Source organism: Pungitius pungitius, chromosome 20, assembly GCF_949316345.1.
Source record: "Pungitius pungitius chromosome 20, fPunPun2.1, whole genome shotgun sequence".
Lineage (NCBI taxonomy): Eukaryota > Metazoa > Chordata > Actinopteri > Perciformes > Gasterosteidae > Pungitius > Pungitius pungitius.
The window spans coordinates 11,527,915-11,547,435 of record NC_084919.1 but is presented as its reverse complement, the minus strand read 5'-3'; the positions used below and the strand labels follow the sequence as shown (position 1 = coordinate 11,547,435).

The 19,521-nt window shown below is 44.9% G+C and overlaps 1 protein-coding gene across 4 annotated transcripts; it reads right to left on the bottom strand.

Moving 5' to 3' along the window:
• Positions 1-1,208: 1,208 nt before the first annotated feature.
• si:dkey-174m14.3 (uncharacterized protein LOC563117 homolog) lies at positions 1,209-19,342 on the bottom strand. 4 transcript variants are annotated; one of them, XM_037449091.2, is made up of 7 exons: positions 19,097-19,342; positions 11,412-11,618; positions 9,329-9,490; positions 7,478-7,544; positions 6,149-6,256; positions 5,945-6,025; positions 1,209-3,461 (listed from the first exon to the last, which is right to left on the bottom strand). In XM_037449091.2, the coding sequence occupies exons 2-7, from the start codon at positions 11,507-11,509 to the stop codon at positions 2,061-2,063; spliced, it is 1,917 nt and encodes a 638-aa protein (XP_037304988.2). In that variant the 5' UTR covers positions 11,510-11,618; positions 19,097-19,342; the 3' UTR covers positions 1,209-2,060. The 4 variants fall into 4 exon arrangements, with proteins under 4 accessions (XP_037304988.2, XP_037304987.2, XP_037304989.2 ...); XM_037449090.2 differs by lacking the exon at positions 19,097-19,342 and adding an exon at positions 18,650-18,888; XM_037449092.2 differs by lacking the exon at positions 19,097-19,342 and adding an exon at positions 12,982-13,937.
• Between the last annotated feature and the right edge of the window lie 179 nt (positions 19,343-19,521).

The following is a 19,521-nucleotide window of genomic DNA, read 5'->3' as shown; positions in this document are numbered from 1 at the left end:
TAAAAAGAAGGTTGAGGGGAAGCTGCCATGCGTCGATGCGTTTGAAGTGTCTGCTTTCTGCTGCGCCTGAAGAAGACTCAACAGTGAGGTTTGATGGTGTAAATCAGTTGGATGCTGTTGCACCATCACTCCCTCCTGTGGTAAGATTCAATCTCACATGTAAGTCCCCTCTGCACCAAAGAGAGCAATAAACACTGTGATATTCACATTCAGAATACAACACCATTTCAATCTCAATTATTTTGAAGGGGGTCTGTCCCGTCGAATGGTGGAAATGGAAAGAGTGTATTATATGACAAATAAATGTCCTACATTGAAATGTAACTATTTCCATCAAACGCACTCATTATGCAGAATGGCTCATCCAATTATTAATGAATTCATGTGTCCATCCTTCGGATCCTGCAGATTGAATTAAGGAAAGTCGTATCTATCACAAGCTTGCTGTAAAACAGCAGTATAACTCATTTATGATCTATTCATCAAATATTTAATTTTTTAATTGAAGCCGCTTTGACGGAAATCTATGGAAGTACATACCGCCACTAAAAAAGCTGTAATAGTAATTTAAAATTTAAAATGATGTGAGTGAGCGCAGGCCAGATTAAGATGACCAGTAGACCGAATACCCCCCCCCCCCCCCCCCCTGCCCCCCTATTGACTATCGCCTGAAATTAGTTTGACACCCCTAATTTCTGATTTTTGTAGCACAATTTCATCAATACTTCACTGAATGGATATCCTTTAGTTTTGTATGATGCGGTATTGTTGTTATCTTGTCCACGTTGTGTATATTTTGTGCGAGCGGGATGTTTGCATCGTGCAGAAGAAGAGCACCTGTTGAGTATTGACTGTTATTACTCACTATAACTCACTTCATGACAAACATTTCCTTGTAGTAATGTCTTGATCACTCCTTGCAACACACAAAGAAACCTTTTCTCTGTTATTAGTTTGTGGATCGTGGCAACAATCAGCCTCTACAAACCTAATTTAAAATTCACAACAGTGATGGAGCCGGGCTTCGAAGTGACTCAGCAAGCGCACACCTCATGGCTGCAGCAATGCAAGTTTGAATAATAAAGGGTCTTCCTTTCAGCAGAAATGTTATTATCTTAATAAAATCATATTTCTATGAATATATACAGATAAGGTCCAAAATCCCCCCAGTGCAACGCTCAATATTAAAGGAAGGCGCGAAGAAGGCATGTGTATCACTTGTGCTTTATTAGGCGAACAAAACAACCAAAATATATAAACATGCATTGTCGTCAAAGAAACAGGGTTACAATGGCTTGATGGGGTGTGGGCATCCAAATCTGAGGTAGAAAGGGGGCAGGAAAAACTCTCCGTGGGATATAGAAGAGCAAAAATAAAATAATATCAACGGCTAAGACAGATCTGAAAATGTCCCATCAATAACAATATAACACACTCACTGATACCGTCAAATTGAAATAACAGAAGATAAACAAAGAGTATGTTTCTCATTTGTGTAAGTGGTTCATTGATTTTGTTGTTTTAATATTTTCAACCTGCAACATTCAAAGCCTCACAAGGCCGGCACTGCTTCAGTCCATCAAAAATAAGAATTGAATCTACACGCATCAATTCTCGATAAAATGCCCTTTGCAGAGTTTTTCGGGAATAGGATAGGCAGTCTTTCATCTATTTACAAGTTCCAGGTTTATCAAGAGGATTTGTATCTTGTTTGATTGATTTGGAGGTATATCTTGCTAACAGCTACATACAAAATATATCACTAAATTCTTAGTTATAAGTATATATTTATACAGTTGTAATTGAAATACATACACATTCATACAAATTTTACGTGCTGCTTGAGCTTCTAACCATCAACTCTTTTAATAATACTTACAGTACTTGCTGAGGACAATTGTAGTGCAATCTGTAGCCATCCATTGCCATACGATCAAAGATTTTAAACACTCAGAAATAGTTACACGTTGATGATACTGAATTATTCGGCCTCTGGCTTCTATCCAACCCATTTTCCCTCAAAAGGGTCGCGCCAACAGACGTTCCAGCTGGGCGCGTCTTTAGTTCAGAAGGGTTCCATAAAGCTGGGCCTTGGTCAGGCTGTCCTTCCTGGTGAGTCCCAGGGAGCTGAATTGTTGGTTGTACGGAGGAGGCGGGGGCGGAGGCGGCGGCGGCGGCGGCGACTGGCTCGCCTGCGGCGGCAGGCTGTGCATCTCCACCTGGTAGTGCTGCAGCTCCGCGGCCATCTCCAGGGACCTCCGGCTCAGGGACTCGGTGGAGCTGTCGGGGCTGGGGTCGACGTATTCCGTGCCCTGGCCCCCGGCCGCCTCGTTGCCCTCCCTGTCCTTGGAGCTCCCCGAGTGGTAGAGGCTGTGCTCCGACCCCTGGCCGTCCTCGGCTCCCCGGTACAGGTGGGCTTGGCTGTGAGCCCGCCGCGGCCCTGGGCTGCATTCGGGGCTGGGGCTGGCGGCTACCCACACCGCGTCCGAGGCGCCCCCTCCGTGGCGGTAGCAGTCGGCCCCCTCCTGGAAGCTGCTGTAGAGCGGGCCGAGGCGGATCTTGGAAGGCCGCACGGAGAAGTGCTGCTCCGAGAAGCTGTAAGGGGAGGCCCGGCCGGGGCTGCGGTAGGCGTGGGCGCTCAAGTCCTCCACGCTGAGTTGCCGCCATCGACCGATCAGCTCCTCCTCCTCCGGGGCGAACGCGCTGCCCCGGCGGCTGTCTCCGTAGGCGACGCTCGGGGACGAGGAGGGGGGCAGCGGCTCGTAGGGCTCGCTGAAACAGGACGACATGGTGCGGCTGTAGACGGGCGAGCTGCCGTTCTGGTGGTGGCTCAGCTCCGTCTGCTGGAAGGGGTGGGCGGCGGCGAAGCCCCTGGGGCTGTCCCTCTCCCAGGACGAGTCGCTCTTCCTCTCAAAGTCCCCGGCATCCCTCCACTCCATGTAGAGGGAGTGGTGATGCGGGGAGGAAGCCGCGCTGCTGGGCGGGCCGTTGCCTTTGTCGTCGGAGCCGCCGCCGCTGAAGCTGGAGTAGGAGCTGGAGCCTGCACCCAGCGTGGCGGGGAACTTGGCAAAGTGCTCCCGGGGGAAGGCGGCCCTCACGCCCACCGAGCCCTCCTCCGGGTTGCTGTCGGTGGAGATTTGGGGCCCGTATAGGAGCTTCCTCTGGCCGTGGAGGTCCATGCTGGGCCTGCGCTCGCGGTGGCGGTCCTCGGGGCAGTACAGCGCCGTGTCGCTGCTGTACAGGTCAGACTTGTAGGCCGCGCGGAGCCCCAGCCGCTGGCCCGGCCCCAGGCTCTCCAGGATGAAAGTGTGGTCCTGGGTTTGGGGGCTGGGCGAGCGGGAGGCCTGGCTGCTGCTGCAGGCCTCGTCGGGCTTCTCCAGCACTTTGCCGTCGGAGTAGGTGTGGCAGATGGGAGACTCCTCCATGTGCATGGTCAGCCGCTCTTGAAAATCAGCCGGCAGCTACAAGTGTCAGAGAAAAGAGAAGGGCGTCATGTGACATCAATATGCGACACAGGTGTTTGCTTCTACTTTCTCTACACATTGTTGTTTGAGGGGCGGGGGGGTTGCATACTACAACATTTACAGGCTTTTACATTCTATTCAGTGGAAATGGTTTTCTTGGACACTTTGGTGATGTGAAGAAACTCCTTGGCCATTTACTACGATCAGCCTGGTTTCTTTATTGTTACCTTTGAAAAAAATACAAATGCGAAAATAAAGGTGAACTGAGTCTCTCTCTTTCCCCGGAAAAGATAGAAGTTGTTCTATTCTGAGAATTTCTCAATGAATAAAAAGCCTTCATCTACTGTATGTGCCTCTCCATAGCAACAGGCATCGAGCAAACTACAGCACACCATCAGTCTACTAAGTTGTTCCTACTCAGAGGTCAGTTGATTTTAACTGTGTAGATAGAGAAAGAGGAAAGACACACACAAAAAGAGATTTTACTCCAGCTTGGACCAAACTGAACGCCACCGACTAGTGTCCACACATTCGTCGCTCGGGCTTGTTTTCGAAACGCATCGCAATTTCGCTTTTCTCCAGCTTTTTTCAGCAAGCAGAGGCTAATCCTTTCACATCCTCCCTGTGGTTGTTTTGCAGCAAAAAACGACTGGAGCTCTTCAGTAGGCGTTGAGGAGCCACTGCACTCTTCAAAATGCAGCGGCACAATTCATCAATATGCTTCCGATTAGCTGCCACCCACCCAGGAGAGAGGTGGACATGTACAGCCTCTGACACTCTGCTTGGCAGTAGCCCTTTATTAACATTTCCCCACCAATCCTATACTCTGTACATCAAAGGTGTGTATTTGTTTGTGTGCAAGAGGATTTTTTATTTTTTATTATCCGACCGTAACCAAATGCACCGTGCATTGATATTTTCCCTTCAGGCATATGAGCACAAACGTGGGGAGGACTTTTTTGTCAAGCGCATGGACATTTGTCAGCTTTAAAAGCCGCCCCTGTCACATTCAGCCACAAGGTGCCGGGGCTCATGCAGCGGAAAGTGGAACCAAGCTGGCCGTTAAAACACTCCTCGATATCCACATGCATCTTTTCACAAGCCGCAGCAGCAGCAGGGCAGCACGACGTGGCTGCAGTGCAGTTTTTTCCTCTTTTGACGAGTTCACTGTCCCTCGCGTTTGTGCCAAAATGGCCTTATAGTCATTTCTGTTGTGCTTCAGGCGTATTCATTGTCGTAAAATGAGATGATTACCAAACCCGGTGCAGTCTAATTACACTCTGACTTCGCAGCACGTTGAGTGACAGGTGGAGAATGACCTGAAAAAGACTTCCTCTGCCGTTGATTGGTGCAAACAAAAGATGTATCCTATTGTTGCTTTTCATACTCGAGCCTTCATGTAATATTGGTTCATTTCTAAAGGATTTATAATGTGAATGAAATGAGGAGTGAAGAAATACGTTGTTGCGAGTAAAAGTCATTAATTTAAACAGCTGCAAAGTATACTTAAGTACTCATTACTGCAGAATTGACCAATTAAGAGGAATATATATTAGCAAATTGTCTTTAAATTATTGATGCATTTAGGTCTGAGCACTGTTTCAACAGTTAGACGTGGAGCTAAATCTAACAAATTAACCAACGGACACTGCTGGGTTGCTTATTCTATAATAATACATCAAATAAAAGGTAATCATATTTTGTGTTCTGATATGTAATATGCATTATAATCTGATATGTAAAGTAACAATCTGATATGTAAAGTAACAAAAATAATGAAGTGACAGATAAACTGTCCTTGGTTGCATAGATTACATCATTTAAATGTATTGATAACCAAAAATATTTTTAATATTCAATTTGCATGTTATAATGCTGTAATCATTTTAACAGTTCATGTCAACAGAAACGTGCAAAATATTGTTTACACTTTTATTTTCGAGCATGAGGTAATTACACTTGAATCATGAATATATACAATATCACTATATAATGTGTTCATTCATTCATGACCAAAACAATCATGGCATTCACTGAATAACTAATCATTTAGCATGTAAAGTAAATCATGATGTGCCTTTATGCTCAGGAAGCACGCTTAGCCGTGTTGAATTCGGCTTTTTAGCCAAAGACCAGCTTTACCTCTCTAATCTCCGCCATTGCTCCATCATGTCTTGTCTGTTATTTCCTCTGCCTCACAAAAGGGCAAGATGACCTCCCGCTGTAGTCAACACAGCACTTGTTTTGTTCATCCTTGTGTCATGAGTTGAAAGTTTATCTCAATGCTGCTCAAGAAACTTCTCACTCACCTCCTCATCTTTCTTCACAAATCACACCTGACTCTACATCCTTTTTTACGCGGCAGATTGAGTTCTAAGGATTTAACGTGACTTGATGGTGTTGATGAAACACAGACAAACCTTTGTTCAGAAGACTAAGTTGAAAACAAGTCATTGAGTGAAAGACGGCGTGATTCTCACCTCGGAGAGCTGCGCCCTGTAAAGAGACTTGTTGCACTGGAGAAGCTGTGCAGCCAGGTTACAGTCCTTCCTGTACATTTCCTATGGAGACACAATGAGAATACACTAGCATTTTAATCGCGTCCACGCGGATTTTTCCAGCCCCAAAACCTGCCATGCCTCAAAAAAAACGTTTGTAGCTCAAACTTAAAACGTGACTCTTACGTTGTCTTCTTGCAGCTTCTCGATGGTGAGCTTTGCCTCCATCAGGTGGTTGTTGAGGACAATGATCTCTCTGCTGAGCGCTCGCTTCTCATCATCGTGGTGCTGAGACTGATGAGAAAAAAAAAAAACGTTACCAGCATAGAAATAAGAAATATTTTACACTTACACCAATATCTAAGTAATCCACATTTACAAAACTGTGCATATCCATCTTCAGGTTTAAAATCAATGAAATCAAACTAATTTATTCCTTGTTTGTTACTTTTTAACAAGTCAAAGAACTATATTATTAGCAGCTTTACTTCTAAGAGTCTACGGTAAAGGACAAGTTCCCACCTCGAGTACATAGGTGGCAACAAGGTAAATTGTAACTGATTACTTGGGTAACCGAGAAAGCACGACAATGGTAAACTATAGGCACTCCGCACAAGTATATTTTCTCTTCTTCTCTTCTCCAATTCTGTGTATTTTTATTAATTTGGTGTTTGAGGTCAGTTGATATACGATACCAGCGCTTCAAATAACAAAAGTGGCCTTGTGTGCCGGGGGTTGTCTCTCTCCAGGCTTTCTGTTTGTCGAACCGTGTAGGTGTGCAGGTTTAAGCACACGCAGAGTATATCACTGTGTTTATCTCTCTTGTAATTACGTCCTCTAGTTGTGTGGGGGCCACAGGGTCAGATGGGTTTGCGGCACCTTGTGGAGTAAACAAGCTCCGCGGTTACAGAGAGACTCACTTGGCAGCTCCCTTACCCTCACCGAGGGAAATGCGTGAGATAAATCTATAACAACTGATAAGGACGCCGCGCGGAAATAGAACAAATCTTTATAAAATGACCGTTTGTCTTTTCATAAAAAGCCAGGTGACCCTCAGCTCCTTGCGGACGAGGTAAATAGGCAGTGATTATTAACTTGTGCTGTAACAAAATCCATTCGCTGAACATTTTCAGCCGCGCACCCAACAACAAAAGACACCTGATTGTCATTCGGCGTTCTCCGGCAGGCTGGTTCATTGTGTCTCTCCACCGGCAAGAGCATCGCCTGACAAACAAAGTCAGGTGCGACTCACTGCGGAAACAATGGGTTCGCCATCACGCCGCCATTTGAAGGAGGACAGGCAATTGTTACAGGGGCTAATTAACTTCAGCGGTAACCAAGGCAGGGAATATTCATATTCAAATTGGCCCCTGCAAATGTTCCCCACCATGTCTGGCCTAGCGTGGGCATTCATACGACTGGATGCCTCACACACACACACACACGCACGCACGCACACACACACACACACACACACACACACGCACACACCCGGCAAGTTAAACACACGCTTACGTTTCTTTGGATCTTCTCCTCCAGATCTTGGTTGATCCTCTGCAGTGCTGAGTAGCTGCTCTGTATTCTAACGACAGTAAACAACAAAACTCACTTGCAGATAATAGTTTGCAGTCAGAGACTTTTCTTAAGCGAACATCAACATTACACAAGTCAGTGCCATGTATGTTTAGAGCATTTTAAAGTCATTTTCAGACCTCACTGACTTGACTAGTGAAGGTTTTATTATGTTATATGTCCCCAGGGACACACGATTTAAGGCAAGATGATGATGTAAATGACTCCTTATGTCCAGTGGATCCCAACCTGGGGCGGGAGGCTTTTATGATGTACCACAAGGGGCAGATCTTGGCCCATAATTATTTTGATTCTTTAGAAGTGCTACGGTTTTTTTGCTGCACCAATTTTCATGCAGACGATATTTCTATCAATGCATTTGGCTCTGCTCCAATTCAAGCATTGCCATGATTACAATCTGCTTTTGACCTTTTTCAGAAACCACTCTTGAGCGTGTACAAAATGCTGATATGACACACTTTTGATTTTCTTCACAAAAACCCACATTTCCAGGAAAAAGCTTATGACTAAGATCAATGTTACTTCTTTAAAATGTATTTTACTAGTTTGTCTTTTCTCATGATGTACAGGGAAGTCTTAGAATTAATTTCAGAATTCTGTACCAATAATGTAAATAGAGGCAAAAATGGTCTATTATTCTCTTTAGATAATAGAAAAACATCCAGTCTGTTTGATTATATCTCACACGATGAGAAAAAGCTAGCTGGCCATTCATAGCAGCATGAGAAGAAATATACCTTCTTATTTATTTAGGCTCAGATGGCTCTTCTTCTAAACATCCACAGCATGTTTCATCTCTCCTCAATTTAAAAAGCTGCTGTTTACTGGACCAGAACATAACGCCCGCTGACATTAGATCCCCACGAGAAAATACTAAAAGTTCAGCACTTTGCATCACGGCACACAGCGTATGGCTGGAAAAATAAAGAACTGATGGATTGAATATGTCGTCTCATAGGATCAATTTAACATATAACTACTGTGGGCCTTTTTCGGATAGAATCGCTGCAGATCATGTAAAGATTCACATGTGCGACTGGGCTATCTTTCGTCATTATGTTCCCTGCCCATCCATATTTTCTATATCTCTTACTCCAGCAACTTTAGTCCTAATCCGTTTTATAAATGATTGTTTATTATGATTCTTTTCCTCACATATTCTCACCAGGACCTTGCGGCGCAGACGGTCAAACCTTGCGGCACTGAAATGAGAGGTTTACTGAAAGGACAATGGTACTTCATACCACTATCCCTTGGGTCAGGGACCGCCTAGATCGACACAAAATGCCAGTTCCTCATATTAGTGATCAGCAGGCGCGTGCACAGACATTTTGGGGGGCAGATGCTCAAAACAAAAGGGCACCCTTCGCCAAAAGTATTCATGAAATTAACTAATAGTAAAAAAAAGTTAAAAACACAGGATTTTTCCCCCTGTCCTTTGAAGTTCCTTTTCTTGGCATTATGCTGCAAATTTTGTAATTGAGATAACGGCTTGTGAGCGCCGCGGAGCGAAATTCTCACAAGAACTAAAATAAATGCCCCATCAGATACCAAAAACATATTTGGGAGGGAATTGATGACAGAGAAAGTAATTTTAATTCTTAACCAGGGCAAAAGGTGCAGGTGCTTGAGCACCACTAGGGGTCTACCTGTGCACTTGCCTGGTGACAAGTGCCATTTTGTAGGCACTTGTACATAGTATACGTATGTTGTATGCACCGTGGATCTGGACGCTTGTTTTCACCACCGTGTTGTCCAAATGTAGGCGCTTACCTGCGCAGTTTGTCAGTGAACTTGTCCAGCTCCTCCTGCGCGCGCCGCAGTTCTGTCTCCAGGTACTGCCGCGTGGAGTCGAACTCGCTCTGCAGCAGCTCCAGCTTGTGCGTCGTGTAGGAAAGCCTTTTGCGTAAGTCCTCCTTCTGTTCCAGCAGTGAGCTGCACACACACACAGCAGATGACTGTGTTCAGGGCATATGTTGCAGGAAATGACCTTGTGACTTGGGTAAATGTTTTTCTAAATTGACTTATACGAGTCTACGCATCTTTTTAATGCACCCCTAAGCGGCCATGCAGCGGTGATGTGAGCATCAGGGTGATGAAAGCAAAACAAGTTGTTTACGAAAGTGGAATGGGACTAATACGCAGAACTCTAATAAAAAATATCCAGGCAGGGGGTGAACGAGGAAAAAGTGCTTTTTATAACATTTCTTTTACACATTATATGTTTGTTTTTTTCCGGCCTTAAAGAGCATCACAGAAACCCTGTCATCATTGAGAATAGGACAGAGGGTGTGATATGTGATGGAATATGAGCCAATGAGCTCTAATACATCACACAAATAGACTGTGAAGGGTGAGATTTACGGAACGGCAATAACCCCCCCCCCCCATGTTCTAATTCAGTCAGACAGCACAATGATGACTATTTTCAGAGCATGTGCATTACCTGGACCTTATCTCATAAAAGGGAAAGTGTGAGTGGGAAAACAGGAAATGTCTGTTGCCGTGATGGATATGAGTGTGCACGGCTGTGCTTAATGGACCCTGTATTGACGGACAGATGGAGGAAGGAGGGTAATGACTCTATCTGCAGCCGGTTAACAGATAGCAGAGAATGGATGGAGATGTGAGGGGCTCTTTTCACTTCCTCTCTTTGTCTCTCTTTCAAAAAGATCGCAGATGCTGCCAAGGAAGACTGGATTTAGCTGGATTATTTAGTTTAGAAAGTCACAAGAATAATACACTATTCTTCATATGAATTCATACAAACACACACTCACCAGTGGTGTTCAATGTTGCATATAAACGGTATAGAGTCCAATGCATTGGTTTATTTCCCTTTAGTTTTCTATGGCCATTTAAGGTGATGTACAAAGACCACGAGCTGCTCGAGAGGCAAAAAAACGCTAATTGAAATTTCCTGTGGGGAGTCAGACTTTTTGTCATCATGCATGTCATCATATCTAAAAAAGAAATGGCATTTAATTTGTTATTTCTCCAAAAATACTCAAAAGTAAATACTAAATTGAGCATTTGAGTAACTAAAATACTAATAATAATGTTTGGAGGCCAAGTGTGTCTCAGACATTCAAATATAAACTGGAGTGCACTGTTGGTAGAAGAAGGGACATGTTGTTTTTCAACACCAATATCATAGGATTTGAAGGCACCGCCTCCTTTCTGTCTTTCTGTCCTATAAAGTTATTTTTAACTCAATAAAAATAAAGTATTTCTGCCTGCAGCACAGCTCTGCAGCAAGAAATACTACAAATAAAAGTCTTACCTCTAAAGATAAAATACTGTACTGTAATAGGCCAAATCAAAGACGTCAATTAGAAGTGATCATTTCTGACGATTTCTGCAACATGGTTTATTTTTTCGCTGGTTGCTATGATTTATACTGAAAAACGCTGCACCCAGATTTAAGTCGCTGGGTAAAGCAATACCTGCTTACAAAGGTATTCAGTGATTGGATCACAACTGACTGGAAGGCATTTCACTGCTGCATTACCCAGCAGCCTCCCGCCTCCTGCTTATCTTTGATTGGCAGGCGTCAGCAGGGGAATACAGGTGCTTGTTGTTTGATAGAGGATGACTTTACGTGAAGTAGCTCCAGGGATGAAAAATCCCCCCATTAGTAACCTCTTCTGTGAACGGGAGCTGAGTCAGACATGTAGTGAGTGCTTTCATGACCGGGTGAGATGAGATGACGATGCAGCATGACTCCTGGGCTTGGAGAGGCACGATGATGAGGCCGCTTTTGCATTTACCGGGGCGACCAGAGGAGACACCTCGTGGGCGGATGAACGGACACAACGGGGCGGATGGAAAGACGGCATCTGAGTCACTCTCTTACCTCTTCTTCGGATGTTTGCTGCCATTTCGGGGGACTTTTAAGGCAGTTTTGCCAATGTATATCTTTTTCATGGTTTGTCTGTGTTCCTTCCCTCTCATGTGTTTACAGGGGTTGACCGCAGGGAGCCGTCATGTGTGTTAGTTTTCCCCAAAGGAGACGCACTAAGTGCTGCCTGCAGAGATACTGAGTACTCTACCTGCGTTGATCCTGCCAAACAAAGTAAACACACAGATTTGCAAATATTAGTAAGTACAGATCATCGAGGGAACCTGTTTGAATTACACAGTGATTGTATGTATGTATGTATTGCGTCATTGAGTCATTTCCCAGCAAAGTTACCACACAGTTTTTTCCTTGAAGGGGTTGCTGGAACTTTACTATATTTAGACCAACAGCTTTAAAGATCTTAAAAGATTAAAATCCACCCAGGGATATTTTTTATAGGTCACGCTGTGTTGTGAAAAAAGTCATCTAAGACATCAGTGATATAAAAAAAAAAGAAGCTTTAGTCCAAGTCCTTGAGACTTTGAGAGCGAGGGCATCTTTCTGCTTTGCAACAACGTTCAACAATCAAATGAGAAATCTAGTGAGGAAGATGCAGGATGTTTTCCACAGCTTGCATCTTTGTGCAATTCAAGTTGATTCAAATGAAATATTGGAATTTCCTTTCTTTAAATCCATGTTTCCCATGTAGCCTGTTCGAGGGGGGAATGGTTAATATTGAACTCTTCTACTCCAGCTTTCTTTACCAAAGAGTCGTTTTCTGTCTCTGCACAATGTGTATAAGTATACTACTACAAAGTATGAAATAAACATTGGGTTTTGTTTATGGGCCAGTTCAAATGTTTAGAGTGTTAAGATTTCTGCATTCATTCTTTAGGTTGCTACTATTTGTTACGTAGATATAGTGGTTTAATAGTTAAAATGAATAAATCAGTAGGTTATCGATCACATTTAAACAATGGCCTGTCAACATACAGAAACAGCCCCCACACCTGTCAACAAAGACGTGATTTTTCTCTAAACCATTACAAAATAAAGCAGTATCTCATTTCTCATCGTAAGAAGCTGGCTGTTGGAATGGTTTTCAGAGCCCTTAAAAGAGAGAAGGAAGACTATTTGCCGCGTTGTTTTTTCTTCACATTACTGGTGCTTAATGAAATAACGAACAAACCAATCAGTGAAAGCAAACGTCCCTCTGTTCTCATTTTGCAGACTTGTCCAAACAAAGAGGACTTAAAACTGACACATCCACCCTGCTTTGAATGATGAGAGTTCATCGAGCGTCTTCGTCTCCAAACACTCCCACTGCCCGTCCCCCCCTCCTCCATCCCGTTTGTCCCGATGGCTCCCACAGCACAGGTGCGGGCTGTCACCCGGGGGACAAATGGTGCAAATCATCAGAGGAGACGGCGCGTCAAAACGTGATCAGAGGTGCTCTGAGCCGAGCGCTGCCGCTGTCCTCTTTGAAAGGAAGCAGTGACAGACTGGGTTCAGTTGGGGGGGGGGGTTACAGGCCCGAGGGAAGCCTCGCGTTTGGGGACGTGGCGTCCGCGGATGGCGTACGTACCGATGAGTAAAAGCTTGACGACGTACAGTAGAGCAACACGTTGAGGTGATTTATTCTGCCTGCTGAGGAGGCACCCAGAGAGACATGTACTCCTCCAGCTGGTGACAGCTCACCGCCGCCGCTGGAGCCTTCGCTCCAGCTGCTCCCCTCTGAGTCATAGCACACCAGCTCTGGATGAGTGTGTGTGTGTGTGTGTGTCTGTGTGTAAGCTGTGGTGGGCGTGAGCGTGTTGTTGTGCATGTATGAGGCTGCTGGTTTGCGTCCACGTAGGCGCATACTCGCAGCGCGCATGCGCCAACACACTTCTCCGACATCTGTGCGTGTTTTCCTGCATTTGTGTGTGTTCATGTGCTTCAGCACCAACCGTGCCAAATTCCATCCCCGATTTCAAAAAAATAAATTACAAAAAATAAACAACAGTCTCTGACATGCCAGTCGAAGGACAGCTGCCATGGCGACACGCCTCAGGCCACGTCAGGTGGCCGCTGCCGAAACGGCCCGCACGTGAAAACTCTCCCTCCCTCACTCGCTTGCTTTCCTTCCTTTAGCCCGATCCTCACACTGCAGCAAAAAAGCGTAGACGGGGCTCGCTGAGATGGCGCTGCCTGCCACCCACTCGTGGCACGCTGACATTTGAGAGGAACTCGGAGCATTGAAAAGAAAGAGGAAAGGGGAGGTTGTTGAGGAGGAGGACATTCAAGTTGAGGAATTGGGGGAAAAGGGAGAAGCTGGAAGCCCTTTGGGAGGAAGCTATAGTCACAATTTAGTCAAAGGCAGGAAAGAGAGCGAAGCCATCACTAAATTAGAGAGGAAGCGCAAGACTGGAAATCGCAACTCGCCTTTCTTCTCCCTCTCTTCCCCTCCGCCTGCTCTGTTTCTGCCTTCCTGCCTCGCTGATCGCATCTATGCTGCAGATAGAAAGGCTCTCAGGAAAAGCCCTCGATGAGAGGCCCAGAGACCTCAGCATTAGAGCCGGGGGGGGGGGGGAGACACCGTGAGGCTGACTCATCCTTGAGCGCACCGGTGGAGGAATTGAAAAATGGCGCTCTCTCTCTCTCTGCTCTGCATCCCTGCAGACGAGCAAGGCAGCTAACCCTGCAGGCGTCACTCAGCACCGCCACATGTACCGTACGACTCAACCACCTAATAAGAATAATAATAAATAACAAAAATGTTCTCGGCCCAGCGTTGATGAGCCCGGGAGCTGACAACTAAGTAGTTACACACCAACTACCAACGTCATTAGCAGCAGCAGCAGGGGATAAGGACCCGCTGAACGGATTTCATGTGCTGCTGGTGGCACGTGGCAAAAGGGGGGGAGAGTGTTATCACAACAACCATCCCGGGAGGATTTTAGGATGAGCGGAAGAGGTGACGGAGGCTGGCTGAGCTCAAACAGCTCTGTTGCTCTGCTGGAACCCCAAAAAATCAACACGGAAAAACTGTCCAACAGTCCAAATTTAACACCAGAGTTGAACTTCAGGCAGGAAATGGCTCTGAATTAGTAAGCTAAGTGAATCTTGACGCAAAACAAACTGTTTTTCAAAGCTTGAGTATAGATTCAGTTATGATGATGTAAAATCTAAACCTTGACTTGATCGAATCATTTGTACTATAACATAAAATAATGTAAAATCCTGTCAGAATAAACGCCAATCCAAGTCAAAATAAAAAGGGAGTTCGTTAGGGAGTACAGCAAAGGCCAGAAAAGCCTCAAGCTATATAAGCACAAATGCACACACACACAAACATCAGCACATGTTGTTCTACAAAAAAAAGCGTCTGCCTCTAGACAAGAAAATGATGTTATGGTGGCAGTAAATCCTGTTGAGAGCTGTCCCAGCAAAGCCACTGAGACCTGGTCTATTTCTATCTATTACACACTTTGAAACTTTTCTAACCAGTCAGGCTGAATTGCTTTAATTGTTCCATACTGTAAATAGTACAGAAATCTCAATTTCGTCTACTCCGTTTCATTCAATCCCGTTCATTTTCGGTTGAATTTCTATAATAAAAAACTATATTATGTTGGCATGTACACACAAATAAGGCCAACGTTTGCCATCCTTACAGCTACAACAAAAAAGGAGAAGGGACGAAGAAGCACAAGCAGCTTTTAAAAAGGGTTCCGCTCATTAAAAATAGAACAGCCACACACACACACACAGATGTGTATACACACACACACACACATACAAGCCACACCGCCCACAATCACAACAAATTGTGTACGAGCGACGCTGGAATGGACAGGTAGTGATTAGACTCAACAAAGGAACCACCTCTGCGAAAATAGCCTGCAGTGTACAGCTCTGTGTGTGTGTGTGTGTGTGTGCGAAAGGAGTATTTGCCTCTTATACATCAAAACTGTAGCGGGAGGCTCAAATGTTCTCACAGGTTCATCCACGACTCTTCACAGGCGGCCTGGAAAGCTTCATTGCAAGGATGGTGGTGCATGGAGTCGTGCAGTGCACTGGGGGCTGCAAGGTTGGTGGTTCAAATCCCAGCTGCCCCATGTGCCATGTCGAAGTGTCCCTGAGCAAGACGCCTAACCCCTAATTGCTCCCCAGGCAAAAATGTAATGCATGGGTTATAATGCAATGTAAGTCGCTTTGGATAGAAGAGTCACTTAAATAACATGTAATGGATGCGTGAATGAAGATTTTGCAGGAGAAAAAAAAAGGAGGCCATACCGAGGGGGGATGTAGAAAGCAATAAAGTGCAGCATAGCAGCTTTAAGAAAATGGCGTATGAAGTCAGTGACCTCCGGTTTGGGCTCATGACAGGCAAACAAAACAGGAGAATAGAAAGAGATGGCATTTGGCATTTGGCGTACTCCTAAAGGAGCAGTAGTTAGAACAACATGATCTACAGAGAGTGAGAGGATTGTTACCAAAGTGAAGTTATTGTCATGGTTATACGGCTAGCAGCTTGTGAGCTTCTTTGCCTGTCTCTGTCGAGGTTACGGGATCCATCATTCATTGTGTTTGTTTATCCTGTAATAAAACTGAGGTGTAAAAAACACAGAGTCGTGATTTTACAAGGTTGATGTGATAGCTAACTCTTTGTGTGACAGCTTTACATTTGCTGACACGCAAGTTTTCATCTACCTCTCTGCAAGAAGCCATTATGTCTCTAGATCAAAAACTATTTCTTTCATCAATTGACACACAGAACTGCTAAAATTTTACGTTTTATACTTCTATGTAAACCATTTATGTTAGTAGTTTTTTTCTGGATTAAACAAATAAGGTGGTGACAATTGTGGAGCTTTCACATCGTATTTTTAAATATAAGCAACAAAACCAAATACATATTAAAACTTAGATTTAAAATCTTCTACATTTGTGCCACTATTTTTTTTATTTTAGCTGAGTGGATTCAGCACAGCATTCTCACTGTTAATTTCATTCAATCAGTCTCATGTTCTCCTAATTCAGGGAGGAGTGGACTTGTCACACTCCGTAGGCTACTATGTACATTTTAAATTGAAGTCCAAGGCTTGTGTGATGGCAGCCGGTTTATGCAGTGAAGACATTAACAAGGCCGACTTGCCTCACCGCCACGAGCAATAAATCTGACCCGAACGGTCCGACCGCCGGGGCTGAAGAGGCCAAAGGGGAGGAAGAATAATGGGGTCGAGATGATAAGATGCACCTAATAACAGCAGATGAGCTGTCAGTGCTCCACCGCAGAAGGAGAGAGAGAGAGAGAGAGAGACGTAGACACAGAGTGGGAGAGCGAGGCGGGCTGTTCACACAACAGGGAACAGAGGAGAGTTTTAGTCTGACCACCAATGTCCACTTAGGCAGATCTAAAGTAACCTCTCTTCAGACCGGCCTCACTCCCACTATCACACAAATAAATGGCTGTTGCTCTTCTCTGTCATCACTTCCTCCTCAATGAAAAGCATTCAATGGATGCTTAATTGGGATGATGTAGTTGCTGAAGTGTGTAATATTGTCAGATAGTTTAGCTTAGCATGATGACATTTTGAACAAAGCACACTCATTAACATGGACCTAGTTTGTTTGATTCATACAAAGAAAAGTGTTTTTACATTCATTTTTTGTAATGGATGATCAAACCAGATATAACGTGTATGATTGAATCTTTTCTCAATACTGTAGTGATATTCAATACATTGAACATGAAATAATATTTACTGGCAAAGCCTAATCAAACTATTTGATACAGAGCTTTGTCTTAAATGGTGCTATTTTCTCAAATAAAACACTTCAGCAGAAGATTGCTTTCAAAAAACTCTAAAGTTTAAATCTGTTTATCCAACTGACGTTTACTCTGCTCTGGAGCTCCCTGCTCTGCTGTATCTCCGTGTAACAGGACCCCGACGCAGGAGCCCGACCACCATGAGAAGGAGAGAGAGAGAGAGAGAGAGAGAGGGGTAAGAGATTTCAGGACATTTCATCACTTGGAGAGGAAGGGGTCCTGGAGATGAGATGTATGGGTATAGCCGGAGATGGAGGCGGGTGGGGGTGTAGACGCAGGGTCACACTCTCGGGGAGATCGAGGCAACCTGTCATAACCCGCCAAGGCGTCTTCAGGGGCCACAGAGGGACCTTGTTTCCTAATCAGCAGAGGGGCAGTAAAAAAATAACAGAGACTTCCTCGTCTAATCTCAGCAGAGCTGCTTTAATTCAATTACAGCTGTGACACAGCGGTGAGGATAATTGATGCCTGATATTAAAGAAACTCCCTCGTCGGCTGTGTAAACGGCTTTTAAGCTGTAACCTGCCTGAATGCCATTGGTAATCGACCACAAAAGGTAAAGCTTGGGATCTATTTCCTATCTGTGCCGGATTACTAATTGTTCATTAGTAATATTATCAATAACAACGTGTTTCCTGTAGGATGGTGAGGTGAAAAGGAGAGAGAAGGAGAGGAGGGGAAAAAAAGAAACAGGATTTTTTTTTCTGCACGTCGTCATGTTTGCTTTGCTGCCTTAATTCCCGTGTAGTGCAACTTCAATCAGAAAATGGGTGAGCACTTGTAATTTTGTAATGAGCTCATTAAAATCAGTTTATGCAGGCATGTGTAGGCATTAGTTCAGCTATTACCTGCGCCTTGGTGAACATTTGTATTTTGACTGCTAGGTTAATTTAAAAACATTCAAAAAAAAGCTTCTGTTGCTCAGTTCTTCATGTAGTGGTGAAGCGGCGCTGCCATGCAGAGCAATTAACCAGTGGCTATAGGTGCATTCCGACAGGTGACTGACTGAAATCATGCAGAAGCAGACGAATAGAGTCAAGAGTGCACATTTTTAAAACCATTTCACATTTAAGATTAAGTGGAGAGAAAAAAGACACACTCTCCATTGATTCCTTAGAGAAAAGGATTTAACAGTAACGTCACACACGCTGCAGTGAATTTTCAAGCCAAGAGGTTCCCTGCATACAACCACCGGCATAGTTCTGCAAAAACAACACCCTGTTATCTCTGACAAACTCTCAGAAAAGCACATAGTACCTAACAGAACTGCACCAATACACAGAGAGCACAAACTGACACTGTTTGCAGCCACATCCCATACAAATGAGCACGTACATATATATATATATATATATAGAAACACACATCTAAACACACTCACACACAACCCAAGCCAGCAGAGTAATCCAAATCAAAGGTGCAAACAGTGAAGCAGTACCTTCCGCTCAAGCACAGCTTCATCCTGGGGACCGAGAGATACAAATCCAGCCGCCTGAGCTTCGCCGGGGAAACGGAGAAACCCCCCTTATGTGCTTTCTGGATTGGTTTACCCAGTTCTCCCTTAAAGCCCAGAGAAACCCCCAGCAAATGCACAACAACCCACCAACACCGCCACCACTGCTGCCACCACGCCAATCCAACAGCAGCAGCAGCAGCTGAGCCAGGACACAGGGAGGGAGGGAGGGACGGAGGGAGAGGAGGAGGGGGGGGGGGGGGGCAGAGGGAGTGAGACTGTGCGAGAGTGGAAAGACAGAGAGGAAGAGTGGGAGGGAAGGAGCTTAAAGGAAGACGACAGGGAGAACGCGGGGGCGTGATGGTGGAGCGCTGAAAGATATGTGCACACCGAGAGAGAGAGAGAGAGAGAGATGGAAAGGGAGAAGCTTACCTCATAGTGTATATGTTGTCCATCTCCTCACCAGGCGCCTAAAGGAAATGACAGGGTGTTAGTGGAGGGGGACACACACAACTGGCCACGGTGCAGCCAAGTAGAGCATTGCAAACTGAAACACAAATGATACGTATTCATCAGGCACGCTCTCTGTTTCCCCCTTTGTTTTTGTTTATTTCTTCCTTCTCCAGCTCACTCTCTCTCTCTCTCTCTCTCTCTCCCTCTTTTCCTGCTGCCCTACTCGCTCCTCTCCCTCTACTCCGTCTCTGCTCGTGAGGAAGAAGCCCTCGTCAGGCGGCTCTGCTGGAGGTGTAAAGGGAACAATCGTATCGTAGCAGGAGTGTGAGAGGAGAGTGCGAGGAAAAGATAGGGGAAGGAAGGAAAGGATGGAAGGAAGGAAGGAAGGAAGGAGGGGAGGGGAG

Coding starts and splice junctions, on each gene's coding strand:
- si:dkey-174m14.3 (XM_037449091.2), bottom strand. CDS start 11,509: ATGAGAGGGAAGGAACACAGACAAACCATGAAAAAGATATACATTGGC. Junction 7,545..9,328: donor TTCACTGACAAACTGCGCAG/GTAAGCGCCTAC, acceptor TACTGTCGTTAG/AATACAGAGCAGCTACTCAG. Junction 3,462..5,944: donor ACAGGGCGCAGCTCTCCGAG/GTGAGAATCACG, acceptor TGACACTTGTAG/CTGCCGGCTGATTTTCAAGA.